The sequence below is a fragment of the Triturus cristatus genome, chromosome 7 (genome assembly GCF_964204655.1).
Source record: "Triturus cristatus chromosome 7, aTriCri1.1, whole genome shotgun sequence".
NCBI lineage: Eukaryota > Metazoa > Chordata > Amphibia > Caudata > Salamandridae > Triturus > Triturus cristatus.
The window spans coordinates 139,283,332-139,302,554 of NC_140590.1; the positions used below are offsets into that span (position 1 = coordinate 139,283,332).

A 19,223-nucleotide genomic window follows, 5' to 3' on the forward strand; every position below is an offset into this window, starting at 1 on the left:
AGATCTTTCTCAGGCTAAATCTAAGATTGTGCTTAGTTGGGAAACAGATTTGGGAAATGCCTGGCCTATATCATTGTGGAACAAAAATTGGTCTAGGATATTAAAACTTTCTAGAATGGGCTCCCCTACGCAGTCTTTGTGTTTCCTATATCATTGACTGTACTATACCCCAGTATTTATAGCCAGTTTTTCATACACACAGAGTCAAGCTTGTGGTTCATCTAGACATTCTCAAGGTGAACCTTCTTCTTTATGCCCCCCCCTGTGGCTTTTTGGAAGAAAGTTTTGTCATAACTTTAAATGTCAATTTATAATGTCTTATTTCACCGTCCTTGATATTTTTTTCAGTAGCTTATCTGATGTTCTCTTAAATTCGTACAAGATGGAATTGTTTGACCATATGCTGGTTTTAGCTTTTCAACAAATGACACTTAATTGGAAATGTGCAACTAATCTTTCATTTAAAGCTTAGTGGCGTAATGTTTGCCATTACCATTGTCTGCATGTTGCTTCTGCTCTATCGTGTAGACCACATGTTAACAGACGGTTATTTTGATGTTCATTAACTGATTTCTTAGATTTCTCTGCTAGAAAGCAAGGTAATTCTGTGTGTTCAGAACATTTTAAGCCACAGTGAATTGTATTTTGATCTCTGCTCTACTTTGCTAGATATATTTTTACTGATTTTTTTTTTGTAATTATCATGCATATGTTTTAATCTTCATATATTTGATTAAGTGATGCATGTTACTATGCGATCTCCAATCGTTAACTTTATCTTTTCCTTGTGCCCTTCCTTCCTTTCCATCCCATTTTATTTTCTCTATGTTATTACTTAAAATTTTAACAGCTTTATTTTCTGTCATCCAGTTTTAATAGTTATGACTTTATATTCCTTTCTGATATGTGTTTTACTCATGTTAATCTTTTTTGGTTTTTAATAAAGCTGCTTAACCTTCAAAGGAAAGGCACAGATGGAATTTGCAGGCGGTGCAATTCTTTTTGGCGCCTTGGGCGCATACATCAAATTTGAAATAGCCGCTAGTTAATGAATGGTTTGCTGACGGCAGAGATTGGAAACACAGTGCAGTAATTGCCTCTTTGGGTTTCCGAGCTCTGTTGTCAGTAAAAAGTGCATTATCTCTGAGATATTTGGAGTAAACGTTTGCACTTAAGACACCAAAAGAAGGGCCAGTCCTTCTGTGCTGGTGGAGCACGGTAAACAAGATTGTGATACATATACCCTTGAAGCTCGGCTATTGTCTGCGCCATTGAAGGCCTTCATGACATGGCCACTGGAAAAGAGAGCGCAAAACACTAGCAAACATGATTTGTGCTCATTTTAGACAGCTACATGGCCTAAGATGCACAGCTTTGTCATACTATTCGGAAACAATCTACGTAAACATGATGGGTCCGTGATTCTTTATAAACAATGTTATTTGCTGTAAAACTAACAATTGGATGAGAGTGAATTTTTTTTTCAAAATTCTTTTTTCCAGTGCCAGGCAATGTTTGTGGTTATATCAGTGAAGGCAATTGAAAAAAACAGCACACCAGCCCATAAAAAACACCCAGAAACAGAAAAAAATCGGGCCACACCTTGAATAGTCAGTCATGGTTCACGGCTTCTCAAAGACAGCGCTGGTTGATCTGCTATTTTTTAACTTTGTGGGTTGTTTCCCTGTGGCATTGGAGCACTCTACACCATTAGGTCAAGTCAACACGAAGGTGGATGTGACCTGGCAGAAGGCTTATTCCGGCCTCAAGATGGCCTTTGTTCATCTATGCTTCCAAGAGCCTAGTCCAGGATTTCCAATCTCTCTCTTTCACTATGCAGGCTGGAGAGGACTGCACTGAACTTCTAGCCAGGATGAAATGCTAGGCTCAGCTTTTGGCCAATTAATTGTTTGGCTACTTTGGTCTGATCCAATAGAAGCAGGTCAATGCCAGATTTAGAAGTGGAGGGTGGAGAGTCTCCAGAAGGCAACTGTGCCTTGTCTTCCTTTCCTGGGACATAAATTGTATGGCCCTTTCCAGAGGGTGCTAAGGGCTGCAGAGCTTCCAGATCCTCTTCCTTGTATTCTCACTACAGATGTCAACATCATCCATTTTATTTGCAGCCAAGTGGAAGAGACATTAGTTTTAAGGGAAAGCCTGGGGCCAAGCCTACAAGTTGTTGGATGACTGTTTCTCCAAGCATTCTCTTCATTTCTGACCATCCAAGTAATCTGGTGGTTGGTATACTTGGTGATGGATTCAGGGGTTCCTGGACTGCTGGAGGCACTGGATCTCAGATGGATGAATGCTGGACATTGTGCAACAAAGGTAAACAACAATATTCTCCTCTTAAGCCAGATTCCAGGCCTTTGGTTATTTTCTGGTCAATGTTGGCAGGGGTTAAGTCCATATTGGGGAAGCAAGTTGTTAGACTGGACATCCTTAGGGTGGTCTTCCCCCAACTTTGTGTCTTCCCCCTCCCCTTTTCTGACCTTACTTTTCCTGGCTTTAGGACTCTGCGCACTTTACCACTGCATCCCCAATTGGCATATTTAATTTACTTAGAAGTCCCTAGTAAAGTTCACTACATGTGCCCAAGACCTGTAAATCAAATGCTACTAGTGGACCTGCAGCACTTATTGTGCCACCCGCTTAAAGAGTCCTCTAACCACGGCTCAGGCCTGTCATTTCCAAACCTGTGTGGGCAGTTTACACTGCCATTTTGACCTGGCAAGATAAACCTCTTGCCAGGCCCAAACCATCCCTTTTTATACATATAAGTCACCCCTAAGGTATGCCCTGGACAACTGAGTGGGCAGGATGCAATATATTTAAAAGGCAGGACATGTACTTTTAAGTTTTACTTGTCCTGGTGGTGAAAACCCTCAATTATGCCTCTCTGATAGGCGAACATTGGTATTATCTTATTTCATTTTATAAGGGTAATTTCCAATTGGGAAGAGATAAGACCCCCAAGTCCAGTGTCTCTGGAATCCTAATTTAAAATCCTAATTTATGGTGAAGTTGGATTTTAGATTACAGTTCGGGAAATGCCACTTTTACAAATTTGCCATATTCTTATTTTAGCCATTTGGTGCTTGCTGCCTGTCTTGGGTGGTTGACAGCTGGGCTTTGTGTATTCCACCTAGACAGCCACACACAATGGGAGCTTAGATATGGCTTGATGGGCCATTCTGTTAGGATGGGAGGGAGGAAATGAACCAGGCTCGGCCCAGCCATATAAAAGCAGTGGGGGCGGGGTGAGGGGAATTCGACTTACGATGTAAAACTTAAAGTTGTCACTAGTTCCTCCTTATTCCCGTGGTGCAATCTTGCCTTCTTCACCAAATTTTAAAGCGGAATCGTTTGCTTTACTGCACGCTCCTATCTCCATACCAAAGTCATTGCCTCTTCTCCAATATTTTCCAAATCTATGTCCTGGTAATTCCGCTTCCCGAATCACAACTCGTCGACAGCCGGTCCTGATAAATCTGCTGTGTGACAAATTTGGTGAAGAAGGCAAGATTGCACCACGGGAAAAAGCTGGAACTAGTGACAACTTTAAGTTTCACAATATATGAGCCCTGATGATGTCCCAAGGGGGACGAAACGCGTAGGCTGTTTTGAACCAATAGGCTGCATGGATCAATAATTGTTTGATTGGATTCACGAATTGCTGATTACTTTGTTGGATTTTGGACTTCAGAAATTCTTTTGAACTGTTGAGAAAAAATTCTGGTTAATAAAGAAACGGAAAAGAAAGAAAAGAACGGACTACAATATTTGATTGTTTATTATCGTAAAGTACACGCTCCTTCTGTTATTCTTTACTGATGGATCTTTTTTACTTCCAAGGCCAACACAATGTTGGTTGTGATGATAGTGTGTCAGATCTTGTAATCCCCGGGATTTCTGATCAATGCTGCCATGTCTGATTGGACATAACTCAGGATTTGCATTTCACAGGAGCTAAGTTCTATACAGCAGTGGAAAATGTGTCCATGTCTCCAGATAGTGTTGTGCACTTCGGTTCACGCTTTTTGTCTCTGCTTGCTTCACCTCAGAGAAGGATGCAGGTACATGGGACCTGGCTTTAAAGGTCATAATGGTCCAATGGGCACAGACACATTTGGGCCCTGTGCCATGACATGTTCTGCACTGATGGGACCCAGCAGCTCATTGGTATGACAGCATGATTCCAGGGTTGAAGACTGTCTATACGTTGCAAGGGTAGCTGGGACCTGGCCATCTGGAAAGGGGATTTGCTCTTCCTGCATTTGATCTAGGGGTGGTGGGTGACCAAAGATGCCTCAAGTTGTTGCTTGGGTGCACCTCTTGGTCACCGCTTCACCGCTCTGCTTAGGGAGTCTGGGCTTGGGAGGAGTTGGACCTCTACTCTACTTAAAAGGGACTTTCCCTAGTCCTAGTGCCCCTTTTGGTTTTTGTGGAGTACATGGAGGGAAAGGTGGCACTTTGAGGACAAACAACCCTACCACTGAGCTCTAATTTAACTGCCAAGTGGGCAGTAAGTGTAAACAGATGGCCTTCAGGCCATACTTTGAGTTGAGATTCATCTTCTTTCCCAATCAGACATTCACATCTGGGAAGTAGAGACCTTGACAGGGGAATCCCCGAACTGGGTGTTTTCCTCATCCTAGAATGTTTATCTGGCTGAGTCAATGTTCCAGGTGATTTGCAACAGGATTGATACTCTAGTGCAGTGCTTGTTTGTGAATAGTGGAATTGCTGTGCTTCCCAGGCTCTTTCAAAGAGAGCTTGGAGGATGAATGCTCTGACGTGTCCTCGTCTGAAGGGACTGCCGTTTGTATTTTCCCAATTTCAACCACTGTTAGGATTCAGGCTTGCCTTCTGAGGGTCAGGCAGAGGGCTGTTGTGATGGTTCTCTATTGGCTTTGAAAACCTTGATTCACTGTGCTCCAGCAGATGGCACTGGCCCCAGAGGGGATCCTACGTGTGGGTCTGTCCTGTCTAAGGTCTCTTCCTTTCTCAACCTATTGGTTCCAGAAAATGAACTCAGGTGTACAATCATCAATGGGTTTTCTTCCAGAAATGGTGCACTAAAAGGGGAGTTGTTCCACTGGAATGTGATCTGGTTATGGTGCTACTACATTTTTTGCAGGACAACTTTGCATGGGGTTTGTTGCTTACCACAATGAGGGTCCAGTGAACATCCATCAGGGTCTATCAGAAGCCATAGAGGGAAGGATTGTTATTACAGACTCTTGTCTCCTGGTTGGACAGCTGTACAGTTCAGGAGTCTCCACCCTGGGACTTACATTTGGTCTTGTCCATACTCCAGTATGCTTAATTTGAACCACTAGAGGAGGTATTTTTGATGTTCTTCTCGCTTAAGAACATTCTCCTGGTGGCTGTCGGCTCCTCCAAGAGACTTCCTGACTTGAGTTATCTTGTGGATGACGCTGCTTGTATCTAACTTTTTCTGGATTGGATATATGTTTGGGTGAGTCCTAGTTTTGTTCATAAGGTGCCTACTAGGCTTAATAACGACGCTGAGATTCTGTTTCTGGTATGCCACCCTAACCTTAATTCCTCATGGCAGGCTGTCTTTCATTCCCTTGATGTGTACAGGGCAGTATCAATTTATTCCAATCATACAGCTCCTGTTTAGTGCTGTCACTGTCTATTTCTGACTTTGGGAGCCACCTATCAGGGGACAGTAGCCTTCTTTGGGAACTCTGAGTTGCTGTATGTATCCTTCATCGATGCCCTTTCTTTTAGGGCTCTGCGTGATTTGGTCCATACACTGCTTCATTTGCAGAGGTTTCGTGTGTCTCCTTTTTTGACATTTGCCAGGTAGCTACTTGGGCATCCCCTCTAACTTTGTGTCCCATTACTAGTTGTATATAGGTTCCATTCACCTTGCTTCATTTGGTGCTATTATCTTGTTCCTTGATACACTTGTGGTTGCTGTTTGAACTGTCATTATTAAGATGTACTTGGGTGCTGTATTTTCTTTGGTGCATATGACTTTTTTGTGCTGTGGTATCGAACCTGCTTGCTTGCTTGGTGATGTCCTGAAAACGTAAGGATGGGGATAAGGAAGGGCTTTAGGAGTTAATGTAGTAAGCTCCATCTTAGGCTCATATTAGTTATGCCTTATTTTAGCCAAATTGCATCTTTTAGGCCACATATGCTTAGCACACGATACGTAGCACATTTATTTTCATGCCACGCATTTGCTTTAAGAATATGCTGCGCATGTTATTATTGTTTAGCTCTTCTTCTTGGAATTTAGTTTGAACATTACGTACAAGGTCTAAAAACACAGTGCTCTGTTTTTCTGTGCTCAGTAAAGCAACTTCTCATAACATTCAGACATAACATGGGCACAGCTGCTGTTTTCAAGAAAGGCACTTCTTATCATATATATGGAGAAGTGCCCTTTGAACAACAGAGAGGAGGATTTATACAGAGAGAAAGTTCTTGGAATGGGCACACAAGACTTGCGTAAACTGAGTTTATACCTGCAATGATGCAGACCGCCTAGCTACAATACCAGGTATGGGGTTCGGTGCTAATCCAAGAGATCACTGATATGGGTCTGAGGTCACGTACTGAGGGTAGACTTAGACATTCATATCAGTCACCATGATAGGGCTTTTCACTGAATAAAGTTTGCTCGTAATGCTGATCACTTTGCTTAGTTGTATATGTTTTCTAATCGCAGCAAACCTGCTTCATAATGGAAAAAGGTAGTGTCAATAAACATCGTACATTTTCCATAGTGTCTTTCCATTGTTTATTATGGACACATGAAAGGTGATGATCTTATTCTAAGGTTCCCTTTGGGACTAGAGTGCTGTGTCCCAGGTTGCTACATTACATGTTACTCTGGAAGGTTAGGAGTTTCAGGTAAGGCACTATGAGCTAGTTGGATTTGGGGTCATAGATACTGATGTGGTATGGAGACTCAGTCCCTACATTCTGACGTCCTATGGTTCCAGACATAGTTCTCTTCCCAAACAGAATTGCTGCAACAGAAATACTTGCTTACTTATGATGCCTTCACTCAAATGCCTCCTTCCTCGTCCCAGGCCTTAGTAATCCTCTACCTACTTTCTTGGCCTACTGCTTGTGGGTTTGTTAACAATGACAAGGATAGTTCTGGTTTGTGTTTCTCATTACAGGGCCTACCGAGACGAATGCAGAGAAAAGAATAAAGAGTTTTTGTAGCTACAGAAGTGTCTATCTGGCAGCTTTCTCTCATATAAGGTCTGGGATGAGGAAGTAGTAATAGGAGTACCAGTAAGTAATCCAGGTATTTTTTGCTAAACAGGGAACCTAGGATCCAAGCCGCTGCGCTAACAACCTCACCATCCTCCTAGCAGTGGCTATCTAGCATCTCACTTACTACAATGGAGTTTACACACATATAAACTACAGAGAACCCAGAGCTTCATCATCCTACTTTTACTTGGACTGAAAGGTCCTGATTACATCACTTAAGCTTTAAAATCAATCCACTGGTCGTTGCTCGAACAAAGGACTGAATAAAAAACTTTTGCCTGTTACACAAGTCTTTCCACAGGACCTTGGAATACTCTTGTAAACTATCACACCTTACTGCCCAAGCAGATGCCTATGATTTGCCTTCAAATACTGGCCACCAAAGACCCCACTGAAAGGTTTGGGAGCAGATCAATTTGCACTTAAGACTCCACCCACCGGAGATCTGTTCCATTGCTTCTTTTCATTGGGAATAAACCAAATAACTCTAGTGCCACCTCTTCAGCATACGTTCAGTCTTGAATAACTTTTTCATTCTGCCTTTAGTTTCTCCTCCACCTTTTTCTGTGTAGCTATTGCTCTGCTTTATGCAATGATCTTCTGAGTGTGTTATACAAACAACAACAAAAATACTCCATAGCCAATGCAGAAATCTCTATTTCCTTTATATACATTATCAGTAGTAGTCTCTCATCTTCTTATCAAAGAACCATTATTTTACCTCTGCTTATTTTGTGTTTTCAATCATCTGTTATGTACTGTTCGACTTATGGAGAGTGCCTAGCTAGCCAGAGTGTTTATTGTGCTGTTAGATAGCTTCTGTTAGTTATCTACTCTGATTGTTAAGCTGGTGAGTGAACACTACAAATATCCTCATGTTGGCCAATCCTTTGAAATTCTGTGTACATTTGCTGACATTATTTCGCCTAAAGCATGGGGTATTGATAGTGGAAGGGACATCACTTGCCCTTTGTAAACAATGTATATCAAAAGTAGTGATGCCATGAAACATTTGACTGTCTTTTCAACCCCTAAGCCTTAAGCATGTTAATAAATACTAATTATTGATAGACACGAATAAACAGGTGCATTTGTTAAACCATTGTGGATGCAAACCAGTTCGCAGGTGTACACTCAGTGTCGTAGAATATTTTTAAAGTTTCCCTAAAAAATGCCGCTGGTTATTCGAAAAATATACATTACCTCTGGGTATTCAGGCTCTCTCTTTTCTTCAGCCAGCTCCTCTTCTTGCTCCTCTTCCACTTGTTCCTCTTCCTCTGCTTTTTCCTCCTCTTCCTCCTCCTCCTCTGCTTCTTCTTCCTCTTCTACTTCCTCCTCCTCCTCTTCCACTTGCTCCTCTTCCTCAGCTTCTTCCTCCTCTTCTACTTGCTCCTCCTCTTCCACTTGTTCCTCTTCCTCTGCTGCTTCTTCCTCTTCTACTTCTTCCTCCTCTTCCACTTGTTCATCTTCCTCTGCTTTTTCCTCCTCTTCCACTTCCTCCTCCTCCTCTTCCACTTGTCCCTCTTCCTCTGCTTCTTCTTCCTCTTCTACTTCTTCCTCCTCCTCTTCCACTTGCTCCTCTTCCTCAACTTCTTCCTCCTCTTCTACTTGTTCCTCCTCTTCCACTTTTTCCTCTTCCTCTGCTGCTTCTTCCTCTTCTACTTCTACTTCCTCCTTCTCCACTTCCTCCTCTTCCCCTTCTTTTTCCTCCTCTTCTACTTCCTCCTCCTCATCTTCCACTTGTTCCTCTTCCTCTGTTTCTTGTTCCTCTTCTACTTCCTCCTCCTCCTCTTCCACTTGTTCCTCTTCCTCTGCTTCTTGTTCCTCTTCTACTTCCTCCTCCTCCTCTTCCACTTGTTCCTCTTCCTCTGCTTCTTGTTCCTCTTCCACTTCCTCCTCCTCCTCTTCCACTTGTTCCTCTTCCTCTGCTTCTTGTTCCTCTTCTACTTCCTCCTCCTCCTCTTCCACTTGCTTCTTTTCCTCAGTGTCTTCCTCCTCTTCTACTTGCTCCTTCTCTTCCACTTGTTCCTCTTCCTCAACTCCTTCCTCCTCTTCTGGTTCCTCCTCCTCTTTCTCTTGTTCCTCAGCTTGCTCCTCTTCATCACTCTCTTCCTCCTCTTCCTCACGCTCCTCTTGTGATTTCTGAAACAAAAAAACAAATGAAGGCTCAGGGATCAGAGGCAACTGAAAGTCTCATCTTCCTGATGGTATTACCACTAAGATACTTATCAATAACACAGTAACATCTGCCACAGATTCTAAAGAGGAAATAATGAAAAACAGAGTACATCAAGAAAATGAGAATTAGTCAAGTGGAGTAACAGAAAATCAAATGTTAATCCTTTGATTTAAAGTTTTTTTAATCCAAAATTCCAAAGACTGACAAAAAGAGAACAGAATTATTTTCAGTCAGGAAGTACAGAAACCAGAGATTATGCTTGATCACAAGTGATCGACAGGGGCACTGCAGGTTTGTTAAATCCAATTGATTGTTGTATATATTCTACAAGCTAATACAAACATTTATACAAATGACACATTCAATAAAACTATTGTTTTTTCTGAATTTAGTGAGATAATATTCCAAGTACTAGAGCCAGGTGCTCCGATTCTGCAAAATAGGATATTGTTTAAGTTGATATACTTTCATCAATGCTTTGATATAAATCAATACAAGCTTTAAACAATGAGGAGCAGAGTAAGGCTATAGGAAAATGCCATGAAATCAAATAGGAGCATAATTAAAGTTCATAAAAAGAAACAGGGCTGGGGGAAAGGGTTGTGAAAGAAGCACAGTAACAATGACAAGCCTTCACCTTGGTTGACTCAAAGCCCTTTCTAAGCCTTTAAAAGACACTCTTGCTAGGATCCCCAATCCAGTCACTAGACCTCAGAGGGTACCTTTAAGACACTGCTTGCCAACAACCTTCGTCTGCACTTACATTTTGAACCTCTAAAACGTATGCAAGGAATGTGATATCTGGTGCTGATGAGAGTGAATAGCTCTGCATACAGTATCATCTTGTTCCAAAGTGGCAAAGAAGATCTACCTTAAAATCAATGTATTATCAATGGTCATTTATATCTTGTATCTTCTTTGCTATACCTAGTGACCAATATACCACCATTTTTTCTAACCAATCCAGGAGGTGTGTATCATACTTGTTAGAGACAGCTACGGAAATATCCCCTTTAGTTGGTATCTAACATCCCAACAGGTAGGGATCTTTTCCACAAATGTATTGAGATCTATTTCTGGAGGCACGCTAGACAAGGGTGCTACTTACATAGCTCCGCACTGTAGAGTTACCCATAAACAATGTGGGCTGGGTGAATCTCTGACATCTGCACAGTCCGAATTTGTGCTTCTTTGTTTTACACCATATTTTCTGAAGCCATCAAGTGATGGTGTAACAAAGCTAAAGTGTGGATTCTGTGTCATCAGCCCTGATGCTGAAGATGGCACTGTCCATGCAGCAATCCATAGTGATGTATTGTGAAGCAGGCGCGTAACACCCATTGGACTCAAAGGGCTTCAGCCCCCCCCGTCGTGTGTGGCAGCCCGGGATGAGACACCTTCCCGGGCAAAAAAGCAGCCGCACCTGAGCACTTCACAGGTCTTTAAAAGACCATTTGCATGTTAATGAGGCCTCGCTGTTGTTTCACCCCTTCTAAGAGCCCCTGCAGCTCCACTCTGCCTATTGCTTAAAGTTCAGCCCCGCCCCGAAACTTTTGCTCAGCCCCCCCCGAAATTTGGCTCTAGTTGCGCCTCTGTTGTGAAGTAAGCTGGTTGTGGCATCCTTTGGTGGATAAAGAGCAGTGAGAGCCAAGGGAAATACAACTGGAGGCAGCATTCCTTACAAAACTTCAAAAAAGTATGTAATTGGGGGCGTGGCTAGCTGCCAGGCAAGATGGTCGCAGCTTGAAGGAGCTCCGAGGGTGAGGCCGACTCCCCGTACATCCGTCCATTAATCCGTGGCCGAATCTGTGCCCAAGGTCCGTACGTGGAGAGCTGAAAAGAAGCGACTCTGCCTGCTCCAAGTTTCGGGTCTCCCCGCGGCCCTGAACACGATCGGCGCCGCATTGGCAGTCGCGGCCTGTATCGGCGGCCTAGACCGGGGCCTCGATTTTGAGGAGTGGCCCGGGTGCCGTGAGGGAGGTCCGGACCCGCCCGAGCAGCGCTCCGGAGGAGCTGGCGGTTTGCTGGGGGCCCGGCAGCGGCGCTGGTCATCCGTGCCCTGAGCTGAGGAGATGCCCCGCAGCAGAATCAACTAAGGGCCGGCGGCGGAAACCCTCCCCCGCCTAACAACGCGAGCTGAAGGAGACGTCTGGGACGCGCTCCAGGGGAGGCCTAATCGACTGACATGGATATTTCAGAGTTCTTCACCAATTCTCTGCAAACTCTATGTAAACCCTAACTTGAGGAGAATATTAAGAGTTTGGAATAGCTCATGAAGGATCTCTCTTTGCTGAACTTGGACTGGGAAGGCAAAGTCACACTGAAGGAAGCAGTGGGAGAACAAGCTGCTACAGCATTGGAATAAATTCAGTTCAAGAACGCCCACGGACCGAATGGCTAACCGACCGCATTGCCTCTGAGCTTTCGGGAGAAGGACGGGGGGCAGCTGGTGTTGCTGCCGGACAGTGTTGCTGGGGGCCTCCTGCGCTGCCTCCCCCTGACGAATCCAGCAGGGTGTGTTGTGGGCCACGGCGCGATCGGCGCTGGGGCCCTTCGCTACTTTGGGGTTTGTGCCTGACTATCTGTGCCGTGCTGTGCCCGGGAGCGGAGCCAACTGCTGTGGGCTGTGACGGCGGACAATTTTTGTACTGGCCTGGGAACAACTGCGTTTCATCAGGGCTTCATGCTCCGCCGACTGGCCGGCAGTGGATAAGGGGCGCCTTCAGCTGCACCTACCGGCGCGACCATGAGTGGGAAAGGAGCTCGGGCAAACCAGCAGAGCAAGTTGGATAAATTTGCATACCATAAAGATCCTTCCCCAATGCCGGACTGCACCGGGCGCGCCGAAAAGGTGGCGGTGGAAGCTGAGACACCTAAAGTGACGCTGGAGGACATTATGGTTGCCCTGACTTAAGTGCAAACTACTGTGGGGTCGATTTCTACAGACGTGTCCCTCCTCAGAGCGGACTTTCAGAAAATGTCAGCCAGGGTCACAGACGTGGAGCAAGTGACAGCTACCTTAACGAAAGACACTAGCTACCTCCTACAAAAAGTGTCGCAGCTGGAGGCAGAGAACAAGCGCATGGCGACATAGTTGGATGATCAGGAGGGGCGCTCCCGCCGCAATAACGTGCGTATTACTGGAATTCCCGAAGGTGAGGGTCACCCCGCCATGGATTTATACGTGGAAGACCTGATAAAAACCAGGTTGCAGCCCAGGGGACTCTCGGACTTTTTCTCGGTTGAGCGCGCCCATAGAATACCTGGTGGCCGGCCGAAGGTTGGGGCGCCCCCCAGGCCGGTCTTGGCTCGCATGTTTAACTTCCGCTACAGAGATGCCATTCTCCAGACGGCTCGAGTGGCGCCACCCCTCCGTATCCAGAACTCCACGGTGTCCTTCTTCCCGGATTACACGGCGATGGTGTCGGCACAGCGGAGGAGCTTCCTGGGAGTCAAGAAGAAGCTGAGAGCCTGTGAGCTGCCCTTTGCTATGCTCTTCCCAGCGCGGCTACGTGTGGTGGCGGATGGGAAAACGCTGTTCTTCGACACGCCAGAGGAAGCTCATGATTGGCTTGAGGGATGGCAACAGGTGAAAGGTGTTGGGCGCTCGGATAGGCGAAGATGACAGCCTGGGGGGTCAGAGGACCTCGCTGGTCAAGACCGACGAACGGAGGAGGCTGAGCGGTCAGAGGGATCGGCCGGATAGAGCTCTGACTGGCGCCTCTCCTGGCCTAGAGGTGAGTAGAGAACTTGGAGAACTATCGGGACTGGAGTGGCCTACTTAATTCTACTGTATTGCACGGACCATTGGACCTTGGGACAGGGGATGTTCTTGGTCTTCCTCGGACCTCCTGCTCCTTTGCACGCAAGTAACGTTCGGGGATATGGGTTCTGAGCACTTTGCTGAGTTGGGGTGGCGGGCAGTTCAAGGTCCGTATGGCAGAGAGGCAGGGAGGGGGTTGGGGGGACGGGGGTTGTTTCACTGTTCTTTTCAAACGTTTTGGTTCATGGCGACAATGACACTTGGATTAAGCAGTACAGGCCCTAACTATAGCATACATGACCTACACTGGTATATCCGCAGCGTTTGTTGCTTTCTGTCCCAGCCAATGTAATGACTGATCTAACGCATGGGACACCAGCTAGGAACAATCTGACTCCGGTGCAGCCTCTCTCTCTGCTCACGTGGAATGTGCGGGGCTTGGGGGACAAAATCAAGCGAGGTCTGGTCCTGCAGGGCATTAAGAGGTGCGCCCCGGTGGTGGTCTTGCTACAGGAGACCCACCTTACCGGTACTGCTAGTAGAGCGATGGATAGATGGGGGTATAAGATGCTAGCACATTCCGTATTCACCTCGGGGGTGGGCATAATGGTGCGACGACAGTCCCATTTAATAGTGCACAAAGTTAAAACTGATGGTTCGGGCGGTTTGCAGCGATCGTCACCCAATGGGAGAGGCGGCCCCTGAATATAGTCTCTGTTTATATTCCACCTGCACTGCATGTCACGGCACTCCCGGCACTCAGCGCGTTTCTGCTGGATCTGCCGGATGGGGAGTTAACACTGGGCGGTTACTTTAACGCTGTTATAAACGACCTACTTGATTGTTGCCCTGCACGGGCGGGGGAGTATCCCGCCTCGGGAGATTTATTGAAGCACTCGGGCTAACAGATCTATGGCGGTTATATCACCCAACGGCGCAACAGTTCACATACCACTCAGGGGTACATAATAGTTTAACTCGGATAGACTACTTCCTGGGTTCCGCTGGCAGCCTCAAGAACGTAGACAGTATAGAAATTAGACCCAGGGGTATATCTGACCACTCCCCGATACTCCTACAATACACACGCTGCCACCTAACGAGACGCCGCATCTACCCGATGTACCCCGGCTATCTCCGGCTCCCTGATATCCATAAATCAATAGCGAAGGCGACGAGCCTTTATTTCCAGGAAAATGCTGCCTCTGTTGACTCCCCAACTGTTCTTTGGGAGGCATATAAAACGGTCATCAGGGGGCAGGCTATGGCCTCCATTGCAGCGTACAAGCGCGAAAAACACTTTGAGCTGCAGTCACTAGAGCTTGAGCTTCATGCGGCGGAGGTTCACCAGGCCCAAGATCCACCTCCCGAAGCTTCCCACACCCTGCGATGGGCGCAGGCACGGTACAAGGAGCACCTCACGGAGCGCACTAGACAGCGCTTGGAAGCCACGAGGCACAAAATTTACGACGTAGGTGATAAAACTGGAAAGCTGCTAGCGTGGCTTGATAGACGGGATACTGGCGCTAGGTGGATTGCGCAGCTTAGCACTGATGAGGGACAGACGATGACTGACCCGCGCGAAATAGTACGCGTCCTGGCAAGGCACTTTCAGGCGGTCTACTCCTCCGCTTCCTCCATGACAGTGGAGGAGGCGCTGACATATATCAGAGACCTTGACATGCCCAGACTCTCCCCTGAAGCTCGGGTAACCCTGGAAGCCGAACCCACGGTAGAGGAGATACAGGCGGCAATCGGCGCGCTGCAATCCAGTAAAGCGTTGGGGCCCAACGGCATACCGTAGACCTCTACAAGAGGGCGTCTGGGACGCTTGCCCCACATTTATTGAATATGTTCACTCACTGTTTGCAGCGGGGCGAACTCCCGCCTGATCAACGCACGGCCACCATAGTGGTGATACCGAAATCGGGTAAACGGGCCGATCAGTGTACCTCCTATTGTCCCATATCGCTGCTTAACGCGGAGGCCAAGATTTTTGCAAAATTGCTGGCAACTAGGCTGACACCGCACTTGTCGGAAATTGTGCATCCAGATCAGTCTGGCTTCATGCCCGGCATAAGCACATCCCATAATTTGAGGCGATTGCACGGGGTGTTGGCTCGGACAGACCGTTTACGGGAACCAGTGGTGCTCCTCTCTCTGGATGCGTGAATGGCGTTTGACATGGTCGAATGGCCCTTTCTTTTTGCAGTACTATTACACCTGGGCTTTGGGCCCAAATTCTGTGCCTGGATCCGACTCCTCTACACCAAACCAATGGCCCACGTTACTACCAATGGACATATGTCGGAGCCATTCCCCTTGACGCGTGGCACGCGTCAGGGTTGTCCCTTATCACTGTTACTCTTCGCCCTGGCGCTGGAGCCGCTTGCGGCTTGGATACGCTGGGAGCCCATGATACGGGGCCATAAATTGTCGGACGGCTGGGAGGATCGCGTCTCCCTATACGCGGATGACGTGCTGGTGTATCTGTCCTCCCCTAGACGCTCTATATTAGCACTACTCAACATCTGCAAGGTCTTTGGCAGAGCGTCGGGATACACGATTAACTGGTCCAAGTCGGTCTTGTACGTACTAAATGGCCCTCCTCCGCGGCTACCGGCGGATTGCCCGCTCCGAATGGCAGAAGGGTCGTTCAAATACCTAGGCATATATATCACGGCGGATCAGGCGGAATTTTTCCGCCGGAATTTGCGGCCCCCCATGGACCGCCTCAAGCAGTATGTACGTCACTGGGGAGCGCTGCCGCTGACCCTGTTGGGGAGGGCGGCGCTCTTCAAAATGGTGGCTCTGCCTTGTTTTTATACGTGCTGGAAAATACGCCGTATCAGGTACCACCGGCTTACTTTCGTGCAATTGCAGCACAGGTCACTAGCCTTCTATGGGGCAGCGGGCTGGCACGAATTGCGCAGTCTAAACTAGTCCGCGGTTGGTACAACGGGGGGATTGCGCTCCCCAATGTCCAACTTTCTTACTGGGCGGCACAGCTAAAGGTAATCAATCAATGGCTCCACACGCCACAGTCTGACCCAGCATTTAAGGCGGACAGAGACATATTGGGCACGAGGGGTATGCTATTGCCCTTATACGATGGTAGACTGGCCCCGGAATTAATTGGCCCTCTGAGACAGACCGTAGTTATCTGGCATACGGCCCAGGCCAAACTGGGGTGGCGGGGGGTTCTGACCCAGCTCACACCTCTTTGGAACGCAAAGCGATTGGGGCGGCTCAGGGATAGCATGGCCTTTGATGGCTGGGACAGCATCAGGATTTCGGTTGTAGGCGACATGTGGCAGAAGGGGGCGGTGGTCCCATTCACACACCTGCAACGACAATACGAACTAGCGCCCTCGAAATGGTTTCGGTACATGCAGATTAAACATGCCCCGATATCAAGGTTGACACCCGGCGAGGAGGTTCCGGAGGCATCTCCTCTGGAGGACAGGTTACTGACGGAGTATATGCCAAAGAAGGCTACGTCCTTCACATACCGCAAGCTTGTAAACAACCTGCCAGACCCAATGGGACCCCTGCGGGAGAAATGGGCAGGTGATGTCGGCGAGTTTGATGAGCCGGAATGGTGGGAGGCGTTGGCTTCGCCACGCGAGGCGGGTATACCCTCAAGGCTACGGCTGGTACAGCTCCGGATTCTGCATCGCTCGTATTACACCAGACACTTGCTACATAAAATGGGTAGAGCGCTGCACCCCTTCTGTCTGCGAGGCTGCGGGGAGGAGGGAACCTTCTTCCACACCATTTGGGATTGTCCCGTAATTCAAGACTTCTGGAGGCGGGTGATGCGGACAATGTCACAGTCGTGCGGGGTGTCGTTGGTGCCAGAGCCCAGGCGCTGTTTGTTAAATGTGTGGGAGCCAAATGATCTCAACCGCCAGGCTCAGAGCTGGGCCACGTTGGGGATAATGACAGCTAAGAGAAACATAGCCCAAAAATGGGGGGCGGTAGGGGTGCCCTCGCTGTCCGCATGGGGAAGGGACATGGATGCAGCCATGCTGGCTGAGCGATCAACATTCATCAGGCGGGGATGCCCCCGTAAATGGGATAAGGTGTGGGGGCCATGGAATAAATTTAGAGGAGGAATATGCGACCCGCCGCCAGTGCCGGATGATGATACCTCTGACTCAGACTGATGGAACGGGCTTGGGGCGGGAGTGCGGGGTACCAGTACCACTCATGTAAAGCTGTGTAGAAATGGTTCCAATTGTATGGGTGTAAAATTGTGTGCTGTACTGCCAGGTGATACGGGAAAACTGTACAATCAAGTGTCGCGCTGTTTTGTTCATAAAAAAAAAATAAAAAAAATTCCCCCCCCCCAAAATAAATAAATAAATACAGTATGTAATTGAGGGTGACACTTCTGGTGCAGAAATCATAGCATAAAGTCACATCGTGCTAACTTGATTTGTTTAACTAATTACGAGTTGTATTGATGGAGCAAGGACTCGTAGAAAAGAGACTTGCTCAGAGGCGATCCGCTCCTTTAACTCAATAATAAGTTATTAAATTGTTTTGTGTAAAACTAATGCGCACCACACAAACACGCGGGTTAGTGAAGCTTGCTTATGTGTTTATTAACAAGAATAACATGAACGAAGGACTAGAACCGCTTTAAACGGGTAAATCTTTACTGCACATGCGTCAACTGCATCTACGCAGTATGACGAGCTAATGCTTGTGCATGAGCAGAAGGCACTAAAATGGAGTCTTGAAGACTCGCATGCATGGCACCTGCTTAGCTGAAGCGAAAACGAGCTATTTTACTAATGCTAATGCGGGGAAAGTATTAATAAGTAAAGGGGAATAGAGTAGAGATGGGTGGTATACAGTGAAACCATTTATTTGTGAAAGTAACATTTGTCTTTCTGACTTTATCACTAGTGCACATTTGGGCCATTCATGTATAACTGAAGTAAGCTGAGTCAGAGAACGACTGTGCATGTCTGCTGAAAGTGAACCTGGAATGACGACTCAGAGGTTAGACAAAAGTCAAGGACGCAAAGTGTCCCAGCTTGAGAACGGACAGTGAAAAGTTCAACGGAATGGACCTACATGTTGGATTTTTAACAAATGTTTCAGATGAAATGTGAATACGGGTGGGAAATAAAAGTTATGAATAAAAATTAAGGGGATGGATTTGTGAACAATGGTCGATCTGATTTTGATGACATGTAAGCATGGTGTGATGATATTCCCCCCTTGCCTGACCAATTAGATTTAGTATTTTTATGATATTGAAACTTTAGTGGGCGGTACATGAAGAACGAAAGGTATAATTGAGATAGCTTTAGTTAGTTAGTTAGCACAAGAGTACGAGAGATGGTGAGACAGAGATGCTGTTGGTGTAGCGGGAGATGCTGATGCTGGGAGAGATGCTGATGAAGAATCGAATGCAGAGCCTGCAGAGCCTGAAGCAAAACTGTCTATCCTAATTTAATTGGGTCAGATAAGAAGATCGCGGAAGAATCTCAAGGAGGAAGAGAGTGTCAGAGAGGGGTGTGGCGCAATCGTCGGTTCTAGAGAGGTCAACTATCCTGTCCTGAATCCTGTCCTGAAGTCTTTGTCTCCTGCACTATCCCGGGGGAACCTTACCAGCCCTTTGGCCTGGGGGTTGGTCTTCACACCATTATTGGTATATATAATTTTGTGCGTTTGCAGATGTTCTTCTCTCTCTGTCCTCTCCCTTTCTGAGCATAAGTCATTGCATGAGTTCAAAGTATGCGTTTGATGAATGGAGTTCTCAGGCATTCTTCAGGGCCAAAAAATTCAACTAGTCACTCTGTACAGTAAGACATATTCATATGTAAAACAATGGAATACGGCCGTATTTTTAAGCTGATGCCAGCGACGTGTTTAATTACTACGCCTTCTCCATCTTTATTGGAGACAATTTTTGACTCTCTGTAGCCACAAGGTACCCCTCAAGCCATTCGGCTTATCAAGTACTGTCCTCGACAGAGTGTCCTGTGTGTGGGG

At 46.7% G+C, this 19,223-nt stretch overlaps 1 protein-coding gene across 1 annotated transcript in view; it reads right to left on the reverse strand.

Annotated features, from left to right (window-relative positions):
* Positions 1-19,223, reverse strand: part of LOC146809047 (uncharacterized) — a 523,889-nt gene that overhangs the window by 152,500 nt on the left and 352,166 nt on the right. The window contains exon 16 of the mRNA XM_085615855.1: positions 8,473-9,411. Coding sequence (XP_085471981.1) covers positions 8,473-9,411 — 939 coding nt within the window. The remainder of the gene's footprint in view (positions 1-8,472; positions 9,412-19,223) is intronic.